Source organism: Puntigrus tetrazona, chromosome 10, assembly GCF_018831695.1.
Source record: "Puntigrus tetrazona isolate hp1 chromosome 10, ASM1883169v1, whole genome shotgun sequence".
Classification (NCBI taxonomy): Eukaryota; Metazoa; Chordata; class Actinopteri; order Cypriniformes; family Cyprinidae; genus Puntigrus; species Puntigrus tetrazona.
Window position 1 is genome coordinate 10,409,022 of NC_056708.1, and position 21,239 is coordinate 10,430,260.

The 21,239-nt window shown below is 37.0% G+C and overlaps 2 protein-coding genes across 2 annotated transcripts in view; both read left to right on the forward strand.

The window, feature by feature from the left end:
* Positions 1–830: 830 nt before the first annotated feature.
* Positions 831–14,339, forward strand: ehd1b (EH-domain containing 1b). Its single transcript, XM_043250745.1, has 5 exons — positions 831–1,590; positions 4,654–4,751; positions 11,612–12,024; positions 12,647–12,811; positions 12,998–14,339. Exons 1-5 carry the CDS (start codon positions 1,190–1,192, stop codon positions 13,517–13,519), a joined length of 1,599 nt encoding a protein of 532 aa, XP_043106680.1. The 5' UTR covers positions 831–1,189; the 3' UTR covers positions 13,520–14,339.
* Positions 14,340–15,624: 1,285 nt separating this feature from the next.
* Positions 15,625–21,239, forward strand: part of cxadr (CXADR Ig-like cell adhesion molecule) — a 35,756-nt gene continuing 30,141 nt past the window's right edge. Inside the window, exon 1 of the mRNA XM_043250434.1 lies at positions 15,625–15,811. Coding sequence (XP_043106369.1) covers positions 15,760–15,811 — 52 coding nt within the window. The 5' untranslated portion in view covers positions 15,625–15,759. The remainder of the gene's footprint in view (positions 15,812–21,239) is intronic.

Here is a 21,239-nt window from a genome sequence, read left to right on the forward strand (position 1 = left end):
AGAATGCTGCAGACTTTCATTTTCACTCTCTCATACTGCAATATAAAGAGACCTCTTGTGTTCTGTCTATGGTGACTTTTGTTGATTGTAAGCTCCAAACAAAGGATTTCCAAAGAATTTGTGTCTTTTTTTCATACCTGAAGTTTCAAAATTAAAGGAACTTTCTAAAGCGCAGCGGGTGACGAGTGTCATTTCCTACTATCCCCTTATGACAGTGTCAAATTTGGCACAGATTTAGACCAGCAACTGTCACGGTCATGAAAGTTCAAGACCAATATAGCAGTCAGCAAGTTACATGCTCAATAGAAAATTCCCACCCCATTCTCAAAAACAGAAACATTACTGTACTTTAAGTTTGTAATTCATACTATACTTCTGTAATTTATAATTACATTATATTAAATTATATTAGTCTATGTATAATATTATGAGGTAAATGTCTTTCGGTTATTATTATTTATGATTATTATTTTTTATTATTAATGCAAGAATTTTCTCAACGCAACAATAAAGAATAGTTGTCGCAAGTATTGCACTGTAAGTTTGTCATGTGAAATGCATACTAAACAGTTGGGATTGATTCAACCTTTTAAATGGTTATATTATATTATATTACATTGTACAAGTATAAGGGAATGTACAGAGCGAATGTATATGCAGTTGTTAATTTTAAGTTGTCTCAAATGAACATTAAAGAAAAGCTGAAGACTCGTTTCGTTATTATATAAATGTCAGTAATTAACGTCAGCTGTGTTTCTCAGATTCCCAATTTAGAAATGTGACGCCTTTTATTTTGGAAGTTTTCTTGAGTTCCGGTCCACAGTAATGTATTTAAAAAAAATGTAGTGGGGCGCGAGCTCGCAGTGTCACGCGCAGAGTGCTGCGGGACTCCAGAGAGCAAGCGAGCTCTGCCTCTCCGACGGATATAAAAGAAAACAGACACTGTAGAGTCAACTAACTTCAGCCTGATTGACAGAAAAGGCAAAGTCGGAGGAAATTAAATGAGTGAATAAAAAGAGAACAGCTAACGTTAGTTGAACAGCTGACGGGACCGACCCACCACGCTGGCAGTCCGCTGCTTGACACCGGACCGTTAGTTCATTCGAACCGCTGGATTAAACTGCCAGAGAAGATATTTTACACAAGTGTTTTTCTTTGAGTAAGAAGTTTATTTTACACCTTGTGCAAGATGTTCAGCTGGGCGAACAAGGACGGGAAGAAAAAGGACCCCGAACTGTTTCAGACGGTTTCTGACGGGCTGAAGCGACTCTACCGGACCAAACTCTTTCCTCTGGAAGACACCTACCGCTTCCACGACTTCCACTCTCCGGCTCTGGAAGATGCTGATTTCGATAACAAGCCCATGGTACTTTTAGTGGGCCAGTACTCCACGGGGAAAACCACTTTTATTCGGCATCTGATGGAGCAGGATTTCCCCGGGATGCGCATAGGCCCCGAACCCACGACCGATTCATTCATAGCGGTAATGCACGGCGATCAGGAGGGTCTCATCCCGGGCAATGCTTTAGTGGTTGACCCCAAGAAACCCTTCAGAAAACTGAACGCCTTCGGAAACGCTTTTCTGAACAGGTGAGACCTCCAGTGTTTTTTTTTTTTTTTTTTTTTAGAAAAACGTATTTTTTAAAAATAAACACAAACAATGTTTACATTATTGATCTGCCTCGGCAGTTTTTATCTTTGTTGCGGTTTGCAGCTGTTTGGGCGGTGTTGTCCTGACCTGTCAAGAGCTTCTCAAGTTTTGCGTTCATTTGCGGTCGGGAATACTTTTAAGATGATTGAAACCTCAAAAACTAGTCATTAGGGTGAAGAGGGTCTCCATGTTGTACTAAAAAGTGAATCTCTTGCTCTTATTTTTAGGTTTATTTCTGCATGCCGGAGTTGTCAGCTAGTGCTAGTATTGCAAGGGTGGAGCTTTTGGTAGTAGTAACATTCCTAACAAGTTCACCCCCTGCAAACACAGTATGTCTGTACGTTTTTAAGTGCTATGATTTGTCATATAAGCCTCACAAAACTTTTATTAATGTTCACTTTCGAAGTGTATCTGCCGTTACACCCAAAAATAGCCTTAAGGCATTTGAATCCGAGTTGGTTTTAAATTGATACTGTATACCAGCATTTTTTTTTTCTTTTTTTCTTCTTCTTTGTATTCCTATTGAGGATATTAAGTCCATATTTTGTGTGCGCTAAAGCTTTTGCTCATGAGTCTTTGGTTCCCCCTTCTGAGAGGAACGTCAGCTGACACTGGTTTTGACAGCTGCTGAGGCCTTTAGGGGTCTTTTCTAACAAGCTCTTGGGAATGGGGCCCGCCATAAGGAATGCCATGGAGAGAGATGAGTTGCCGTTTACAATGGGGCATCAGTTCGGCCCACACTTGTCAACATTTTCAACATTTCACATATGTCCGCTGCATTTCGGACTCAGCAGGCTGATTTAGGTTGAGCAGAGGTGGGTGTGCCTTCTCCCAAACGCTAGCACTACGCTTGCTAGGACTGGTACTGCTGCTTGTAGATATGAAGACTTCCAGAGCTTTACAAAACGAGGGATCGTATGAACAGATCATATTGACTCCCAACAGGCCTGGGCTGGCAGAGTGAAGCGTGTATTCCCCAAAAATGTCCTTTTAAAGAAAATCTGGGAATGCTTTTCAGTTTGTGCAATGAGTAGGTTGACTAGTCACTCATGAATGGGAGGAGAATAGTTAAAGATTTTGTTCCTCCCTCCCTCCCTGAACTCACCTTGATGGTGTGTGTCATCTTAAGGTTAAATCAAGGTTTCTTGAGAGAGTGCTGTGTATTCTCATTGCAGCCATGAATCCGAGACATTTCTGTAGGTGTTACTCTAGTTGTTAAACACAGGATTTTAGTGTTTTGACAGTCCAAGCTTATCTGCGTGACTTTTTTTTTTTTTATAGGTTAGCAAGAGGTAAAAAAAAGGGACTGACTCGGATAAGTAACTGGGCAGTAATCTGAGGAACTGACTCTGCAAATTCTCAGCGTTCACGCTCAAAAGTGTCCCCTGTTTGCTAATCTCTGACCCCAGCTTCCTTTATATTATGCTGTTTTATTGCTTATCCAGCATGATTTTTACCTCCCAGTGTTTTTTACTCTGACCTTGCTGGAGAGGTTCAAAGGTAGATTGAAGGTCACTGGCTAGGTATCAAGGGGGGTTGTGTGTGTGTGTGTGTGTGTGTGTGTGTGAGCGCACCTTGTGACCACTGATTTTTTTTTGTAGGCTACATATTAACCCTGTTCCAGTAGTTCAGTAATACATGGATGCTCCGCCTTGGTGCTGTCGTCCCCACTCTCCCTGCTACTCCTGACTGTAACTTGAGCAAGCACTTTCTCCTATTCAGCTGCTTTCATCACTTTCCATACGCTCTGGCCTGTACTGAACCATATTGCTGATTCTAGTTTGCGTTGTTGTTACTGTTTTCTCAAAAGCAAAATTCGAATGCTTGCATATGTCTAAGCCCTATATGGTGATTTGACCTCTACTAGGCTGAAGATTAATTTACGGTTATTGCTGTGGTTGGTGGTGCTCGCTGGTGTTATGCAACAAACTACACTTCGTTACTGCTGTCTATCTCGCTTAACGGGTTTCTTCTGATATGAATCTTTGTGTAGCCAATTAGATTTATGTGCTTGTCAGCTTGGTATCTGAATTTTCTGTACGAAAAGAGTAAATATGGCAATAACTTTTTTTGTACTTGGGACAAAGTCGTGGAAGGATCCGGAATTTCTTAAATGAACTACAGAAAGGGAAAATTAGGTGGAGAAATAACTCTCCCTGAATATTACATTAGCAAAGGGAAAAATCATTTATCCTTAAATGCATTGTTGCCTTGGGGACCCAGCGCAGGCTTATTATTGCAGATACATAGTCTATTTTTGTTCTTGCTAAATAAGTCTTAATTTCTTTAAAAAAAAATAAAAATTTGTATAAATTTGCATTGTGGAGGAAGTGAATTTTAACTTCTGCAGAATGTTTGCAGAACCTCTGAAGCCTGACTTCAAAAGGTGAAGTGGTTGAAAGCAGTCTGGTATTAGGTAAATGTTGTCCGTTAACCTCTAAATGTTATTTACCGTTTTGTTCTAGAAAATAAAATTACATTTGTTCAGTAGGATTTCTGGATACATGCAAGGAAGCATGTATCTGTTTTGGCCTTGAATATTACGACTTGCACTTAAAAACATTTGCCAAAATGACACACTGTCAGCTGTGTCTTATAACGAGTGGAATGCAAGGAGAAGGGAAATCTGGGATACGATTTGGCAGTGTTGAAGGTAGCAGCATAGAAGGAATAAGTGATGGCTCACTTTCTGGAAAAATTCTAGGGAGGGAGTAAGTAAAATACACAAGAGGGAACACCGTGGTCGGGGGCTGAGGATTGTTTTTGCATGACTAAAATGTGCAGGTATTTTAAAGGCATGAAAATGATAACATACTGGTTGGCGCATAAATAAGGAACATATAGAAAGATAAGCTGCAGGCTTTGGGTAATGGAAAAGCTGAGGTAAGAGCTGGAATAATAAGATTTGCCCAGAGAAAAGGGAGTTCCTTCCAATCAATCACGTTCCACTAAAAACATTTCAAACGTTTGTCCATTTTCAATGTGTGATCTTCTCTTCACAGGTTTATATGCGCTCAGATGCCAAATCCAGTTTTGGACAGCATCAGCATCATAGACACGCCTGGAATCCTGTCTGGAGAGAAACAGCGGATCAGCAGAGGTCAGCGGTTTTTGTTTTTTATTTTAATACTTTCTATTATTACTATTTTCATTTCTTTTACTGTTCCCTGACTTTCCTTTCCGGATTTACCACAGCTATTAATACAAACTTCATTTACATGGGCAGCTGTGAGTGTGAACGTGTAGCACTTGTTCTAGGCAGAGGAAAGGAGGTTAATTCAGTTAGCTTTTGCATTATGGCAGTCTTAAGAGGGAAGTATTTTTAGTTCTCCTGTTTATGTTAGAGCGAAACAAACCCATGCTCCTTCTATAGCCATTTTTCCTGTAGGAAGGAAGGGAAGTTTAAAACCTAATTAATCTGTAGTAACAATGTGGACTCTCCATTCCCATCAAACACCATGATTTGGACAAAATTATTATTTGAGCCTTTACTGAAAACAAAAAATGAGGCAAAAATGGTCACTTAAACCTTTAGGCAAGTGGATTTCATGCTTAATTGAGCACTGCAGAAGTTTTTTTTTTTTTTTTTTTGTAAAGCTTCCCTAGAAGTATACCTGACTCGTCTGAACCTGTCACAAGTCCCAAATTACAATGGAGCATATTGGTATGTTGTTTATTCAAGAAAACTCTAAGAGAGCATTGTGTATGGAGGTAACCGGTGTCACGCTGAGGACTTTTCCTGTGCTTGTCTATCTGCCATGGTGTGTGTGTGTGTGTGTGTGTGTGTGCAGGCCTCTCCTTGTCTTTCCCCGAAGATCATGTAAATGTGATCAGAGGGTGAGTGGCATCTACAGATAACAGTCTTGACAAATAGCTCAGGCCAAGAAACAAACAGAACTGAGAGGGTGCTGTAAAGATGACTGATTGAATGCTTCCATGATTAAAAGATTGATTTATGTGTTATTGAGTCTGTATATATGAGCGAGTACAGGTACTTCCACACGCTTTCTGCGCGAGACAATCAAGAGCACACTTGCAAAATGTACCTTTAGTAATGCTATATTTTGTGGACGTGGTCTTTAATTTATTTAAATGAAATCATGTAGCATCTTAATGAAGCGATATAAAATTATTTAGTAGATTAATAACGTGACTCAATGGTAGTTTCATGTTTTTTGGCCACATACAATGACATTATTTTAAATGTTAATTTACCATATAAATACCTTGTACAAGATTATGATAATCATTCAATTCCTTGGTGTACGTCACTTTAAAATGGTACAAACACTTTTTGTAAATCTGGTAAAGGGATACATACAGGAGATTTTCCTGTAAACTCTGTGATGGAGTGCAGACATGAGTATATGATACTAACCAGGTGCTCTAGAGCATTCCATACTGTACAGCTTTATCTCACACGTTGATTATTTAGGTTTGCTTTCTAATGGACCGCACCCTATGGCCTATGATAAGAAGCTCTTCCCCCAGAGCTTGGCAGTGCCTCGGACGGGTGTAAAAACATCATTAGTTTATGGCAAAAGTATTTTCAGGCTGATACATGACCGTGTGAGATCATAGTATATGAGATGTATCCCAGGTGTTGCACACTGAACTTATTCCAGTGATGTTTTTTTTTTTTTTTATACACTGCTTTAGCTTATTTAAGGAACAAGAAAGGTGACATCAGTGGCCGGGGTTATTCTCTTTTTGCTGCCCTTTGCCCTCTTCTATACTTTGAGGCAGAATAAGTCATAAAGATAGATGGTGATGGTTTAAGGTGTGATGCCTGAAGGAAAAATTAAATGATTTTGTGCAAAAGCTTAAATAAAATAAAATCATTTGATAATCATCATCTTTTACCCACTAGAGGAATATTTTGTTTAGCCCATTCTTTGAAAAAAAAAAAAAAAAAAAAAAAAAAAAAAAAAAGTGCTTTTTAATGTTTTAAGCTATGAATGACTTCAGTCTTGCACTTGCATTCAGCTTGCAATTTTCTTTCTTTTTAAAGCACCAGAATTGTGATTTTTTTTTTTTTTCTCTCAAATATGCTCTGCTAAATAGTTATAGACAGGCCAGTTAAAAGGTTAAATAATTTATGAAAGTATGACTGAACTATAGAAATGTTCAAACAAGAACTAGACATGCATAACTTGATGCTTACATTTATCATCACCATTAAAAGCATTCTTTTCAGTTGTTTCGGTTACCAATATTTTATTTATTTTTTTTATCCCATTAAAGCTTTTTTCAAAGCTTGAGGTACATATGGAAAGCATGTTTCTTCACGAGATGTTTATTTAAAGATTCCAGCTCTATTGTGTTCAAAGCTTCCTCTTTACCAATGTTACAGTAATTGAATGCTGTCGGAGGGAAATGTGAGGAAAGCCCTGCTAGTGTCATTATCTAAACATGGAAAATGTGAGTATTTGACTCAAGTGCATAGGAAGAAAAAGCATTTAATTGGCAAGAAATACACTCATACAATCACTCACACAGGGAAAGTGCTAGTCCTCACTGGGTCATGGATCGTAGCGTGGCATGTAGCCAGGGGTCAGTTGGATTGCATGTGTGAATAATACAACAGCAATAAGTTTAGAAGGAAATCTGGGCCTGTCTGAGAACGATGGAATGAGTAGTTATGTAACTGATCTGAAAAACATGGAAATTCAGCTAGGAATGACAGCTATTTTGTCATTTAGCCACAGTTAGTGGCTAGATTGTTCTTTGGAAGTGGGTGAGCAGGCTTGCCATTTTAATTTAGTCTATCTGTCCCTCTACCCACTTCATTCTTGCAATATGGTTTCCATACCGTGGTTCTGGACTCCTGCTCTTTAGAACAGATCAATGAATCACAAACTGTAAAATAAAATTGCTACACTATATATAAGGCAATATCTCTCTCTATCTCTCTCTCTCTCTCTCTATCTCTCTCTCTCTATCTATCTATCTATCTATCTATCTATCTATATATGTATGTATGTATGTATGTATGTATGTATGTATGTATGTATGTATGTATGTATGTATGTGTGTGTGTGTGTGTGTGTGTGTGTGTGTGTGTGTGTGTGTGTGTGTGTGTGTGTGTGTGTGTGTGTGTGTGTGTGTGTGTGTGTGTGTGTGTGTGTGTGTGTGTGTGTGTATATGTGTGTGTGTATATGTGTGTGTATATATGAGAGAGAGAGAGAGAGAGAGAGAGAGAGAGAGAGAGAGAGAGAAAGTAAGAGATATGATATTTCTGTCATGTTTTAACTTGCAGTCTTATAGAGTCGGTCATTGTCCCTCAAAAATGTCTTGCTTAATCTTGTGAGGTCAGTTAATAATCTTCTACAGTCTGCTGACTACATACTTCCCTCTGACTTCTTGTGGGCCTTACGAGCAGTTAATGACAAGACTCATCAGAACGAATGTTCATAATATGCAGACGCAGTCAGGTTGTGTCATACTGGGCTCTTTTCAAACCACTTATGTATTCCCCTCACCAATGTTTTTCAGATCTTGTTTTATCTAGCCTAAATATGGCTTTTACAAGTATCCATTACTGTACTTTTTATTTGTTTATTTTTTGTTGTTAACCTAGATTCACAAAATCCACGGTGATTCTTTTGTGTGAACGAAGTTGTGCTGTGTCTGTCAGTGTCTTAAACTGGGTGGTGTTCCACAGGGCTCTATTCTAGTACCTCTCATGTTTACTGTACACAGTGCCTGCATTAATTCTTCATGGCTGAGTAGCTTTGGCTAGGTGTTGAATATCCCATGATGCTTTACTATATATACTTAGGTTAATAATTAGTGTTCTTTCTCTCTCTTTTTTTTTTTTAAACTTGTATTAAATCCCATCTTTTGAGTGAAGAACTACTTGTGTTAGGATAGATTAGGTGACTGTGCAGTTTTGGGGCATACATTATTTCTTGTCACAATTATTTGTTGTAATCTTCTGTGTAAAGCAATGCTTCATTTTATGAAGAATCCCTGAGTGATCTTTCTTTTTACTTAATTACAGTGTGATGAATCTCTTGAGATTGTGCTATTGTTTACAGAGATCATTACAGCATATTTTAGTTTTATACATTCTTCCTCTCCCTGTGCTTTCCAGGAATTTGTGGAGGTGCCACATTTAAAAGGGCTGGTACTGGAAATGGGTAATTTCCTTCCATACACAAATGAATGCACACAGCTTTTCCAGGCCTCCTGCCATATTCTCCACATTCATGCTGCTGGTATATTACTAAAAAATAGTAATAAAAGGAGAAACAAGTGGTGATCAGTGGGTTTAAAGACTTTTAGCAAATACAGGTCATATCTATGGTGGGTTAGGATTGAAGAAAACCTAGAAACATATATCATGAAGACGTATGTTTGGTTAAAAGTTAACATAGCACTACCAGAGCCAGTGGTACTGCCAAGTGTATGAGGTGTGTTACAAAGAGAGTAGTATTTAAATGTATTATTATTATTATTATTATTATTACTTAGATGAAACTACAAGAAATTTAAATTTGCATTTCAGTTTGTAGCAACTGTGAATCAGCTATACAGCCAATGTCTGCTAAGCAACATTAACATCTGTTTTTGAAACAGCTGTTGCTTATTAATTAATATTTTACAAGCAAACCTTTTTAACAGAGATGCTGCAGGGCAGAGTCACCCATTACTAAATATATCACTATATAAACCTTTTCAGTTATTGGATTTTAATTTGTTTCTAGAGGTTCCATCTTTTATTGAAGAGATTCCACCTTCTTGTTAAAGTCTATGCATGCCTCAGTATCTCATAATTGTTTGTATAATGTCTGTGAGATTGTGGGTCAATGTCTGCATTTGATTTAAGCAGGGTGGAGGTATACTAAAGATTAGCCTTTGTTCTAAATGACAGCTCTCCAAACTGAGCCAAAGTGTTTTTTTTATTTATCTATTTTTTTTAACGGACATTTGGTCCAACCTTCAGACCAGCAGGAACCCAAATGTCAATGGGAAGTTGGTAGGATCTGTGTGTTAGTTGTAAACTTAAGTCCCAGTCTTGTATTAACTGTACATAATATGAACACAACCAGCATCTTTGTAGACAGCTGATGTGTTTCCTGCATGGTTATAAAGTCTGTCGTTATTCATTCATTCATCTGTGCCTTCGTTGTTTAATTCATTAGCTATAGTCTGTTTCTTCATGAACTGAATTAATGAATGATGCAACTTTTTTTTTGATAACCGTAACCGCAGAAGGGAAATTAAATAATTATTGATTAAATTGTCTTGATTATTAGCAAACCTGTTTTTTTTTTTTTTTTTTTTTTTTTTTTATTAATTGCAGCATTTGTACACCCACCTGCACAGATATCAGTGCAGGAACAAATATAATTACTATGGCATGCTTAAGTAAACAAGGATATCCCATAGTTTACACAAGGATATAGTTTTTTTGGAAAGTATTAGAAGGAAAGCAAGCAAAGAACTGGAAAAGCCATATCATTAGGGCAAAATAAAGTAAAATATCTTTCATATGAGCTACCTCCATTATCAGTCTTTACCGGGTGTGTGTGTGTGTGTGTGTGTGTGTGTGTGTGTGTGTATACACAGTCAGCTTATCAGTGTCTGCTTTAAGTGTAGCTAACACAACTTTTCACTCAGACAAATGAAACTCCCAGAAAAAATAGATCCTGCTGAAATGGAATACTGTTTTATATGCAAAAAAGCCTTTTAATAAACCTTTTGTTGTATATACCCACACAGTAAATTTGTAACTGCTGGGAGGAGATTTTTTTTTTTAATTATTCCTTGAGGGCAGATTACATTTTTATATAATGGATTGTAGCATCATATATTATAATTCAAAAGACTTGCTTCATAAGTTTTGCCATCAGTGTTGCGATGGATAAGTGGAAACAGCACAAAACTGAATCGGTGAGATCACGCCCATGTTGGATTCAGATCCAGATTTCACATCCTGCTGACGTTGACACAACTGTTGGGAGCTGGGACGCAGTCTTTCCTGTCTTCCACACACTCTCTGCACAATCCAAACATAAATTGCTAACTTCTGTCTCAGTAAGCAAGAGAGTTGGGCCGGAAATCCTGGCTTTAGCATGTGTATTATTGCATATAGAGAAATCTCTGAAGATTAAACCTTTGCCCTCAAGATCTCATATGCAGCTTTTTGTTAAATGTGCAATATTTATGCTGGCCCTTGGCTTGTGCGTTTGGCTTCTTGAAGATGTCAAAATACCCAAGAGAAAATCTCTAGCACACACACATGCCGTACACATTTTTTTTTCTATTGGTTTCAAATCCCAGCATCTTTAAGTTATTTTTGACACATCATCATCTCCTTGACTACTGTCAAAACATTTGACTCGGATTTCCATTGTTCCTTGTGATCCTTTAAACTATAATGCAAAAAAATAACCAACCATGGGAGAGGAAGGAGTGTCTGTGGGACAATTTATTCTCTTTCCTGTTTGTCAGCGTGAGTGTATGTGATGTCAGTTCAGCTGTAGTGAACTAGATGCCTTGTCATTTGTTTTTTTTTTTTTTTTTTTTTTTAATTTATTTATTTTTCCTCATGTGAAAGGCCAGCTGTACTCCACCCTCATGAGCCAATAGCGTTGTCGTGCATAAGGACTTGGATATAGATGGATTCTTTTACGTGAGGGGTTTCCTTGGACAGGAAAACATTTTATTTTGGTATTGTGAGTTTGCCTGTTTGTGGGTTTGTGCATGGTTTTTGTCTCGTTGTTTTTGTGGAGTGATGTGGGCCAGATCAGGAAGTTCTAGGGTTACACATCTGTTGACTGTATTGCTCTTTATCTGGCTTACAAAGAGAAGTGTTGGCCTGTAGTTTATCAGAGAAGCTCACATACACAAACAAGTTCCTTTTGGTGTAAATGAAGCTAAATTACTTTTTTTTTTAAAAAAGTGAATTAAATGCTCATTAACGTGAAGAAAAATGTCTCATTTCTGTTGCAGGTTATGACTTTGCTGCCGTGCTGGAATGGTTTGCCGAACGCGTGGATCGCATTATTCTTCTCTTTGATGCACACAAGTTGGACATCTCGGATGAGTTCTCAGAGGTGATCCGAGCTCTGAAAAATCACGAGGATAAGATGCGGGTGGTTCTCAACAAAGCTGATCAGATCGGGACCCAGCAGCTCATGCGGGTGTATGGTGCCCTCATGTGGTCGCTTGGTAAAATTGTCAACACCCCAGAGGTCATCCGAGTCTACATTGGTTCTTTCTGGGCTCAACCTCTCCTGGTTGCAGATAACAGGAAACTGTTTGAGGCAGAGGAACAAGACCTTTTCCGTGACATCCAGGGACTTCCACGAAATGCAGCATTGCGCAAGTTGAATGACCTTATCAAACGGGCCCGTCTAGCCAAAGTAAGAAATTAAACTTTTTATAGTTAATGTAAAGTGTGATGTCTGGACAAATACTTTAAATTTGAAGTATTTTAAGGTATTTTTTTTTAAGCAGCCTGGTGTTTTGCTGCCCTCATGTGATCACTTTATAAAATCACCACACACTCCAAGTTTTCTTTGTTCCAGCCTCTTCCTTTCTATATAAATTTGTTACCTTTTTAAAATATGCTTGTTTTTCCTATTTAAACTAATTGTAATATCTTTTTAAAATGTGATGTGTGATCCTGGACCATGAAACATAAAGTCATAGACAAAGTAATAGACAAAGATCATGTACCATGAAGATATTTTGTAAATTTCCTACTGTAAATATATCAAAAATGATATAAATGTATTTTGATTGGTAATCAAACTTCACAGCAAAGCTGAATTTTCAGCTGCCATTACTTAAGTTTTCAGTGTCATATGATCCTTTAGAAATTACTCTGATATGCTTAATTGGTGCTCAAGAAACATAATATTATGAATGTTATTAATATTGTTGCTGCATATTGTCATAAGTCTCTGCAATTTTAAAGATTGACAAATTGTTCATACAGATTTATGTTAAATGCGTTATGACAAATGTTTTCTCAAACTCTAGGTTCATGCCTACATCATCAGTGCCTTGAAGAAAGAAATGCCAAATGTTTTTGGGAAGGAAAATAAGAAAAAGGAGCTCATTGCTAACCTGGGTGACATCTATGCAAGGATTGAAAAAGAACATCAGATCTCCCCTGGTGATTTCCCTAAACTCAGTAAAATGCAGGTATGGAAATAGTCACCCCTCTTCTAGAAAATTATTTAAAAATATTATTTTAGTAGTCTTAGAGAATGGTAAATGTTTTGTGAGGGTATGTCCCCTTTGTTTTATGCAGTGGTGTTATTTTTTTAGTTATTAAGAAAAACTACCACACCTTGACACTTTTTCTTTCTTTCTTATCCTCATTATTAGGAAGTCCTCGCTGGTCAAGATTTCACCAAGTTTCAGGGACTGAAGCCCAAACTGCTGGAGGCAGTGGAGGATATGCTGGCCAACGATATTGCCAAACTCATGACCCTCGTTCGACAGGAGGAGGCTGCCATGCCCAGCCAGGCTGTCCAGGGTGGTGCCTTTGACGGCACCATGAATGGACCCTTCGGGCATGGCTATGGAGAAGGTGCTAGTGAAGGCATTGACGAGCTGGAGTGGGTAGTTGCAAGAGACAAGCCAACCTACGACGAGATCTTCTACACCCTGTCACCTGTCAACGGGAAGGTCTCTGGTGCCATGGCCAAGAAGGAGATGGTCAAATCCAAGCTGCCTAACAATGTTTTAGGAAAGATCTGGAAGCTTGCTGATGTGGATAAGGATGGGTACCTGGACGATGAAGAGTTTGCCTTAGCTAACCACCTCATCAAGGTTAAACTGGAAGGTCACGAGTTACCTGTTGATCTTCCTGATCACCTTGTGCCTCCTTCTAAACGAGGACAGTAAACAATTTGGGAAAATAAATATTGTCATTGAGCCAGTCTTTGAGGTTATGTATGTGGGTGGATTTGAGAGGGTCTGGGAAAAAATATATAAACAGAATTTATGATATTATTAAACAATATGCATTAGCTGCGGGAATAGAGCCAAATAGCTTTTAATTTATCTATCACTACAGTTTGTCATTCTCACTATTATTCTGTTCTTTGGTTTTGTTTAAACGGCGTCGGCAACCTAATCAAAACAATAAAAAAATTGATAAATTGGACAGCATCCAGTTTTTGTATTTTTTCAAATGCTTGATGTAGCCAAATTCATGGCGTATGATGGTATGTTGTCTATTATGACCAAACTATAGGTATTTAGTTTAACATCTTACACTGATGCTGCTTCATACATCAAGTCATGCAGGGAGAAATAGCTGTGCTTGATTTTTTAACCTACATTTAGCTTTGCTGATGGGTCCATGTTACCTGGATCCTGGGAACACCAGAGCTTTACCATCTACCATTCGGACTTGTCAATTTGACCTTTTTTTCGCAATGCGGTGCTGCATTCTTGTATTGTTTGTTCACTGATGTTGTGTTATCAGCTGTGATGGTTCAAAAGTTTTTATAACCATTCAAAAGGAAGTGTCTATGAAACATTTAACAGACCGATAATCCAGTTGTATGATCTGTGTCAGTAGTAGCGTCACTCTTATTGGCTGCTGCCTGTTATTGAGTGCCTCACCCTGCTACAATGTCAAAAGCTTCTATATAAATACTGTTCATATGTATATTTTTTGGTCTCAAGTTTGCAATAAAAAAACTGCTGCAGACCTGCATTTTTGCTTATTTTTATACGAGTAATATATTTCTCATCTTAAAAACTATCAATATATATATATATATATATATATATATATATATATATATATATATATATATTTCTCATCTTAAAAACTATATATATATTTCTCATCTTTAAAACTATATATATATATATATATATATATATATATATATCTCATCTTAAAAACTATATATATATATATATATATATATATTTCTCATCTTAAAAACTATATATATATTTCTCATCTTAAAACTATATATATATATATATATATATATATATATATATCTCTCATCTTAAAAACTATATATATATATATATATATATATATTTCTCATCTTAAAAACTATATATATATTTCTCATCTTAAAAACTATATATATATATATTTCTCATCTTAAAAACTATATATATATATATATATTTATTTCTCATCTTAAAACTATATATATATATATATTTCTCATCTTAAAAGCTATATATATATATATATATATATATATATATATATCATCTTAAAAACTATATATATATTTATATTTCTCATCTTAAAAATCTATATATATATATATATATATATTTTCATTTTTTTTTTTTTTTTTTTTTTTTCAGGTTAATAATAATAATTCTCATGAAATAATGTGAATGGCAATAAATCTTAAAACTATGCAATACCTGTCACTTAAAAACTATATATATATATATATATATATATATATATATATATATATATATATATATATGTCTTCATATTCTCAAGTGGTTATACTGAGTGTGTGTGTGTGCGTGCATGAGTAATATACCTGATTTATGCAACTATTAAAAGCTACGCTGGGGCTGTGCCAGACTTATGGAGGAGGAAAATAATGAAGTATGGAGAAAAGCATCAAAATGGTTACTCCAAAGACTCAAGTTTAAAGGAGGTGCAGCTGAGATGAGATTCTGAATCACCACTGAGAATATGTGCTAGAACAGAGATTTGATTGATTGCAGTATTACAGTTTAACTCAATAGAATTAGAATCCTATATTTGTTCCTTGTAAAAGATGACTAGTATTTCAAGTAGTCTGTCAGCAGAAAGGCAATGTAAAAATGTTACTATCGCCCTGGGTTTCCCCTAACCTTCCCAACATTGTACATTATTCATTCAGTAAACCTTGATGTAAGGAGAGACTATTGGAGCATGTGTACGCAAGAGGGCGTAAAAAGCCCTACAAGTTTGCCAGCTGATACCTCCGGAAATCACGTGTGCAGATTCCAGCCACAATCCACCTGCGCGAGCGAGCTAGTGGACTTCTGATGCTGCGCGAGACTGGCGAAAGAAGAGTGAACACGAAACATCACAAGTCGCGGGGAAAGTTGTTTTTGTACCCACACCGGTTATTAAATTGTGGCTTAAAAGCAGAGGAATGGATTTGAGGACGTGCTGCTTTTGTTTAATCAATTTTATTCTCCTCGCAGGTAAGTTTGAATTTGTCTTTTTTTTCTTTTCCGCCGGAGCTCTGCGTGCTTCCTTTGCTCGCGCGCTAACGTTACGTTACCTTCCTTCAAAAGTTTTTTTTAAAATGCTTATTTCATTTTCAGTCACCTTTTGGATTGTGTTTTATCGCAGTTACATAATGTTACTGTTTTAGCTGTGGTTTAAACTATAAACCAAATTGGCGAAAGTAGGCAGATTAATCGAAGTTAAAGGTTTTTCCTTTTGAAGAAAAAAAACGGTCGCTAATTTCAAAATCCAAACGACAAAAGCTTACTTACGGCGCTGTTTAAAAACATCAAATACAACAAAAATGTTAATAAATGCTTATTTATTGAAAGTAGGTTCGTGTATTTTTAATTATCTAACTATAATTTAATATAAAACACTATCGTTATAATAATACTTTATACACGTTTCTAATAAAAGTATTAACGTTACACATGTAATTCCCGCGCGTTTGGAGAGAGTTTCTTTTTGTAAATTTGTATTTTTATTTTTAATCTGAGGCTACTTCTGCTTAAGGACGCCTTGTTAACGACAACAATGTCCGAAAAGCGCAGTTTAAATAAGCGGTTTGTTTTTGGTGTTTATTAAATCTTGTTTTATGCTGCTGTTGAACCAGTTGTGTAATTTCAGTTTGTTTTAAAGGTCATATGGAAATATTCATTTTCTAGAATACGTTTCCTGAATGTTGTTGTTAGTTGGCAGTGCACAATAGGCTTAACCGTCTTAAAGCCATCAAGAGGGGCTTCTTTCAGGCTGCCATCTGCTAATATAAGCTTCAATTGTGCCCCCCTTCTCAAGACGACTCCTCTAGATGTCTGAAACTGAGGTTGCTTATTATCTAGGCTACATATTAGGCCTGGTATCGACTGATCCCTTGTCTTGGAAAAAGCACACTAGTTTTAACAGTGGACTTGTCTGTAGTTAACATTGATTTTCTGTGAGAGAGGCACTGCGTAGCATTCTTGGTTGTAGACCAGCTAGTTAGTGTTTCGTGTGAGGAAGGGAATGAGGATAACGCAAGCATTAACACAGAAACCACCCACTCTTTTTGTTTTTTTTTTCCTCTTGAGTAACAACTGAAACTGCAGTTTTGGTCAAAGGTTATCCGTGTTCTTTAAATAGAGATTCATGAGTAGCGGTAGCCTACAGACCAGCACAAGGAAAAAATAAAAGCTAGAAAGAGTGGCACTGATAGGGCGATGACTTTCCAGGCCACTGGTTACTGATAAACTAACAATAAAAAGCTTTGTATTCACATTGCTTTTGTTTTAATGCACATATGGAATGTGTGCAAGCTCGGTTGTGGCGTTTACTCTGAACCATGATTCATAATGCATTTTTTCATTACTGTGGAAGACATTCAGGTATGTTTCAGAAGGCTTGTGTGTGACATTTATTCCTCCGTGGTGTTAACCTGTCAGACTCATTACCATCACAACAGAATGTTGAGTTTGACATTTCTGTGCCCCGTGTCCTTCTGAATAGATAGTGATGTTGTTTTTGGTTCCCGGCTACAAGGATATCTCTCATTCAAGGTGTCATTCTGTCATAACACAGATTATTCATAAATTGAAGTAGGGCTTGCGAAGACATGGCTTTTTTTTCCCACTAGTGTAATATTACAGATGTCACATGTTATAACATGTCATTTGATAAAATGTTCTGTCGAAGTAGTTTTAATAACCAGAGATGTATTAGAGTACTCTGTATAGAGTACAATAGCTGGGACCTGAAAATAGAAATCCCACTCATTTTCTCCATAGGGGAATTGATTTTTAACAACTTGTAAGTGATAAAACACAGACCAACTGTGAGCTTCAAGTTTGTTAACAGACTCTCCTGTTATAGTCAGTAGTCTGCATTATTTCAATTTTATAATCTTAACACCTTATTTAGAGGTTAAAAGCTACATTGCTTTACATAATAATGGATGTGATCTCCAGCAGTCAAAGAATAATGACAAGCAAATTGTGCCAAAAACGGCCCACTGCCAAGCACTGTGAGTAAGGTAATAGATTCTCCATATGCTGTCAAACAACTAAAATATTTATATGGGTAGTTGACAAATAAAAATTGTACGGGGTCCTATGGTGTGACATAGCAAAAGTAGAAAAAACTACTTGGCATAAAAATAACAATGTATCTTCATTTCATTGTTAGTTCCAAATAGCATGAGAGAGGTTTATCTTCAATGTCAGAGGTTATTTTTTTCACATTTTTATAAGTCAACTACCCATATACACAGTTTGTTATAAATATAATTCTATATGTATAACATCTTTGAATCAATATTTTTTATATGTATCATTGGTCAGTTTGGCTCTTGGCTTTAACAAAGTTTAAAAAAAATTCCTGTGGGGAGAAATACTTTCAGAACCAGACCAAAAAGTCTGTAGTCTGTTTCTGTTTGCTAGTGTATTCCTAAATTTAGCAAAAATTAAGATAAGACAACACTAATTAAAATATTTATGATTCATCCTGATTCATCCACAGTTTGTGGCTGACATAACTAAAGACTTGAGGTTTTACTAGGAAATATGTCAATGCAGAATATTGTTTGATTTTCATCTTTCAAATACTGTGAAGTGGCGCATTTTATTAAGAGCTTGCAGCTTTTCTCATTGAGACAACACTCTTTCTTCACTGTCCAGTCCTGTAGTCTTCCCTGTTCTGTCCTATAGTCCCTAGTGTCCATTAAAGACATATTTCCAATAAGACCGTCCACAAGCTCTGACAGGCTTGTCCCTTCACTTAGACATTAGCCAGATGCCGTCAGACATCCCTGGTCAGTCAGCACTTTTATTTTGCTCTTGTGCTTGTGTATGTGCGCAAGCTCAGTCATTCATGTCTGGCCCATGTTGTAGTATGCACTCAACTCAGTATTATCTGGTTCTGCTATCTAAAGTTTGACTCACACTTGTCTTCAAAAGCCATTAAGAACCCTAGAGGACCTTCCCATTCACAAGCGACTGAGTGTAGTGTTTTATTTTAACCTTGTTTAAGGTCAGTATACTGCTCTAAAAAACCTCCTCAACCTTGAGTAGACTTGTGCTGTAGTTACCTGATAAACATAACTACTCTGGAGACCCTGCCTGGAGAATGTTGCTAGGAGACCTGTAGCGCACACGAGTCCTTGGAACGTGATTGTAGAGAATCACTACTTGGAGTGCTCCTAACAAACAGACGTTCAGCTAATGGTGGTAGACCCCACTGAAACATATTTGGTTTAGTGAGTCTGTCTTTTAATTTGATATATTTTTTTCATTACTGAATGTCACATTTTCTAAGACAAGTAGCCTACTGCTCTGAGGTTTAAAAAACTAGAAATGTTTCTGCAATAAGTCAGACAGGTTTCAGCAGGTCATAATTCATTTTACACATGGTTTTAATAAACAGGAATTATTGAGGGTTATTAATTTCTTACCAACCAGTTTTCCATATTTCAGTGAATTTCACAGACAAATAAACCATATTTTTTAACTTTACTATTTTAATATTGTGCTTGTTAATGTGCTTCTTATAATTAAATATTCTAAATGCAATTATTATTATTATAGAATTACACTCTGTTAATATAAGGCACCCTTTTTATATATCGCATTTATAATTTCTTTCTAATAACCTTACTTTTGGAATGAACGGAAACTATTTGGTGTTTAGTGAGAGTGGGCACCCACAGAGAGGAAAACATGTTTAGCAGATTTGGCTTGAAGGCATGCTGTGAGGCAGTGAGATATTTATTTGAGATACCCCTAGATTCATCTTTGTGTAATCTAAGGAAAGACGAGATGCTGAGTTATGGCCTCAGGCCATTCTCTGTACTCCGCTCTTCAGCAGCGCTGTCTAATCCAACCAGCAAAGCCTCTCAAAACGAAACGTTGATATCGACTGCAACCTCACCTGCGAACCTCAGCCTTAAATTTCGTAGTGTGTTTCTCCTCCTTTCAACACAACATTCCCCCTGGTGCTGTCCTTCTGAATAAGGGAATGAGCTTCAGAGTAAAATCACACTCCAAGCACCTGTGTTCGCTGTATGCCCTCCATCTAACAGAAAGGACATGCTACCCATATAAATATTCAGGCCTCAGCTTCATAAATATTTTAGGATGCAAGACTCGTACCTGAGACGGCAGGCGTCACCTACTCCTGTTACGTTACAACATTCTGATCCCGTGTGCCGCTCTCTATCCCTTGCCTGTTTTTATTGCCGCCTTTTTCAATTTGGAGAGTAAGTGGGCTATTACGATGGGCCGATCACATTCCATTAGACCTAGTGATAATGATAAATAACCAAGGTTGCAAGGTGTTTTTTTTCTGGTCACTTTAGTTTCAATTGGAGACTTGCAAGTGCATGCATGGATCATCACTCACACATGCTAAAATAGTAACGCGGGAACAGAGAGGAGTTTAAAGAGATGGTAGGAAAGAGAATCATACAGAAAGGAGAGATGGGAGCAGAGGTTAAAGTCATGGATGAGCGTATGAGTGGGAGTTCAGAAGTGGATGGAAGGAAGAAAGGGTGGTAATTGTAAGTATATCATTTGAGGCGAAGAGACTCATGAAATGAGGAATCGAAAGGGATAATGTAAGAGAATGGAATCGTATTTCAGAGGGATTTGGCAGGGTTGAGGGTTAAGTATGTAAAGGCTAGCAGGAGTTTTTTCTTTTTTTTTCTTTTTCCTGTCTCTTTCAGGGATGTGTGAATCACTGAAGCTCAGATCATAGCCAAGCGGTCTTGGGCTGGGATTTACACTTCCCTCCTCCCACTGTTCTGATAAACCTTCCATAAACACAAGGTCACAAAACCTCTCTTTCTGTGTCTCTCCATCCATCACACATCAGCTCCTCCTTGTTTTCTCAGCAGTGATAAGGAGGACCTGTAGTACATCCATCATCGTGTCCCTCGGCTCACCTTTCAGTAATGCTTATATCCCATAATGAGTCTTAATGCAGACACATGACTAATAAACTCCCATCTGTGATTCAGACAAATGTCTTTATCTCTATTAGACTTTTTGATACTATGATTGATGAAGTCTTGTGGTACGTTCAATTCTCCTCAAATCACTGTAAAGTGGACTTCAAAGGATTCACAGACATCTTGAAAGGAAATAAAAATTGTCTGTAGTTCACAAAATGCAGTATTTTGAATAATGTTTAAACTGTTCTCATCCATATGCTGAGAAGTGGTCCGCAGTACATTTGTGTAAATATTCTTTTGTGTCTTGAAACGACATATGGATGAGTAAATGGAGACAGAATCTTCACTTTTGGGTGTAAACAGCAGAAAGTGTTCATTTTAAATGATGCACCTACTGGTGTAAAAATAGAACAATATTTATAAAGACATAGCTGACATATTGAAACTGAGAAATTAGTTTGATCCATCTGTAATGGTGTTGA

Coding starts and splice junctions, on each gene's coding strand:
- ehd1b (XM_043250745.1), top strand. CDS start 1,190: ATGTTCAGCTGGGCGAACAAGGACGGGAAGAAAAAGGACCCCGAACTG. Junction 1,591..4,653: donor GGAAACGCTTTTCTGAACAG/GTGAGACCTCCA, acceptor TTCTCTTCACAG/GTTTATATGCGCTCAGATGC. Junction 12,812..12,997: donor CTAAACTCAGTAAAATGCAG/GTATGGAAATAG, acceptor CCTCATTATTAG/GAAGTCCTCGCTGGTCAAGA.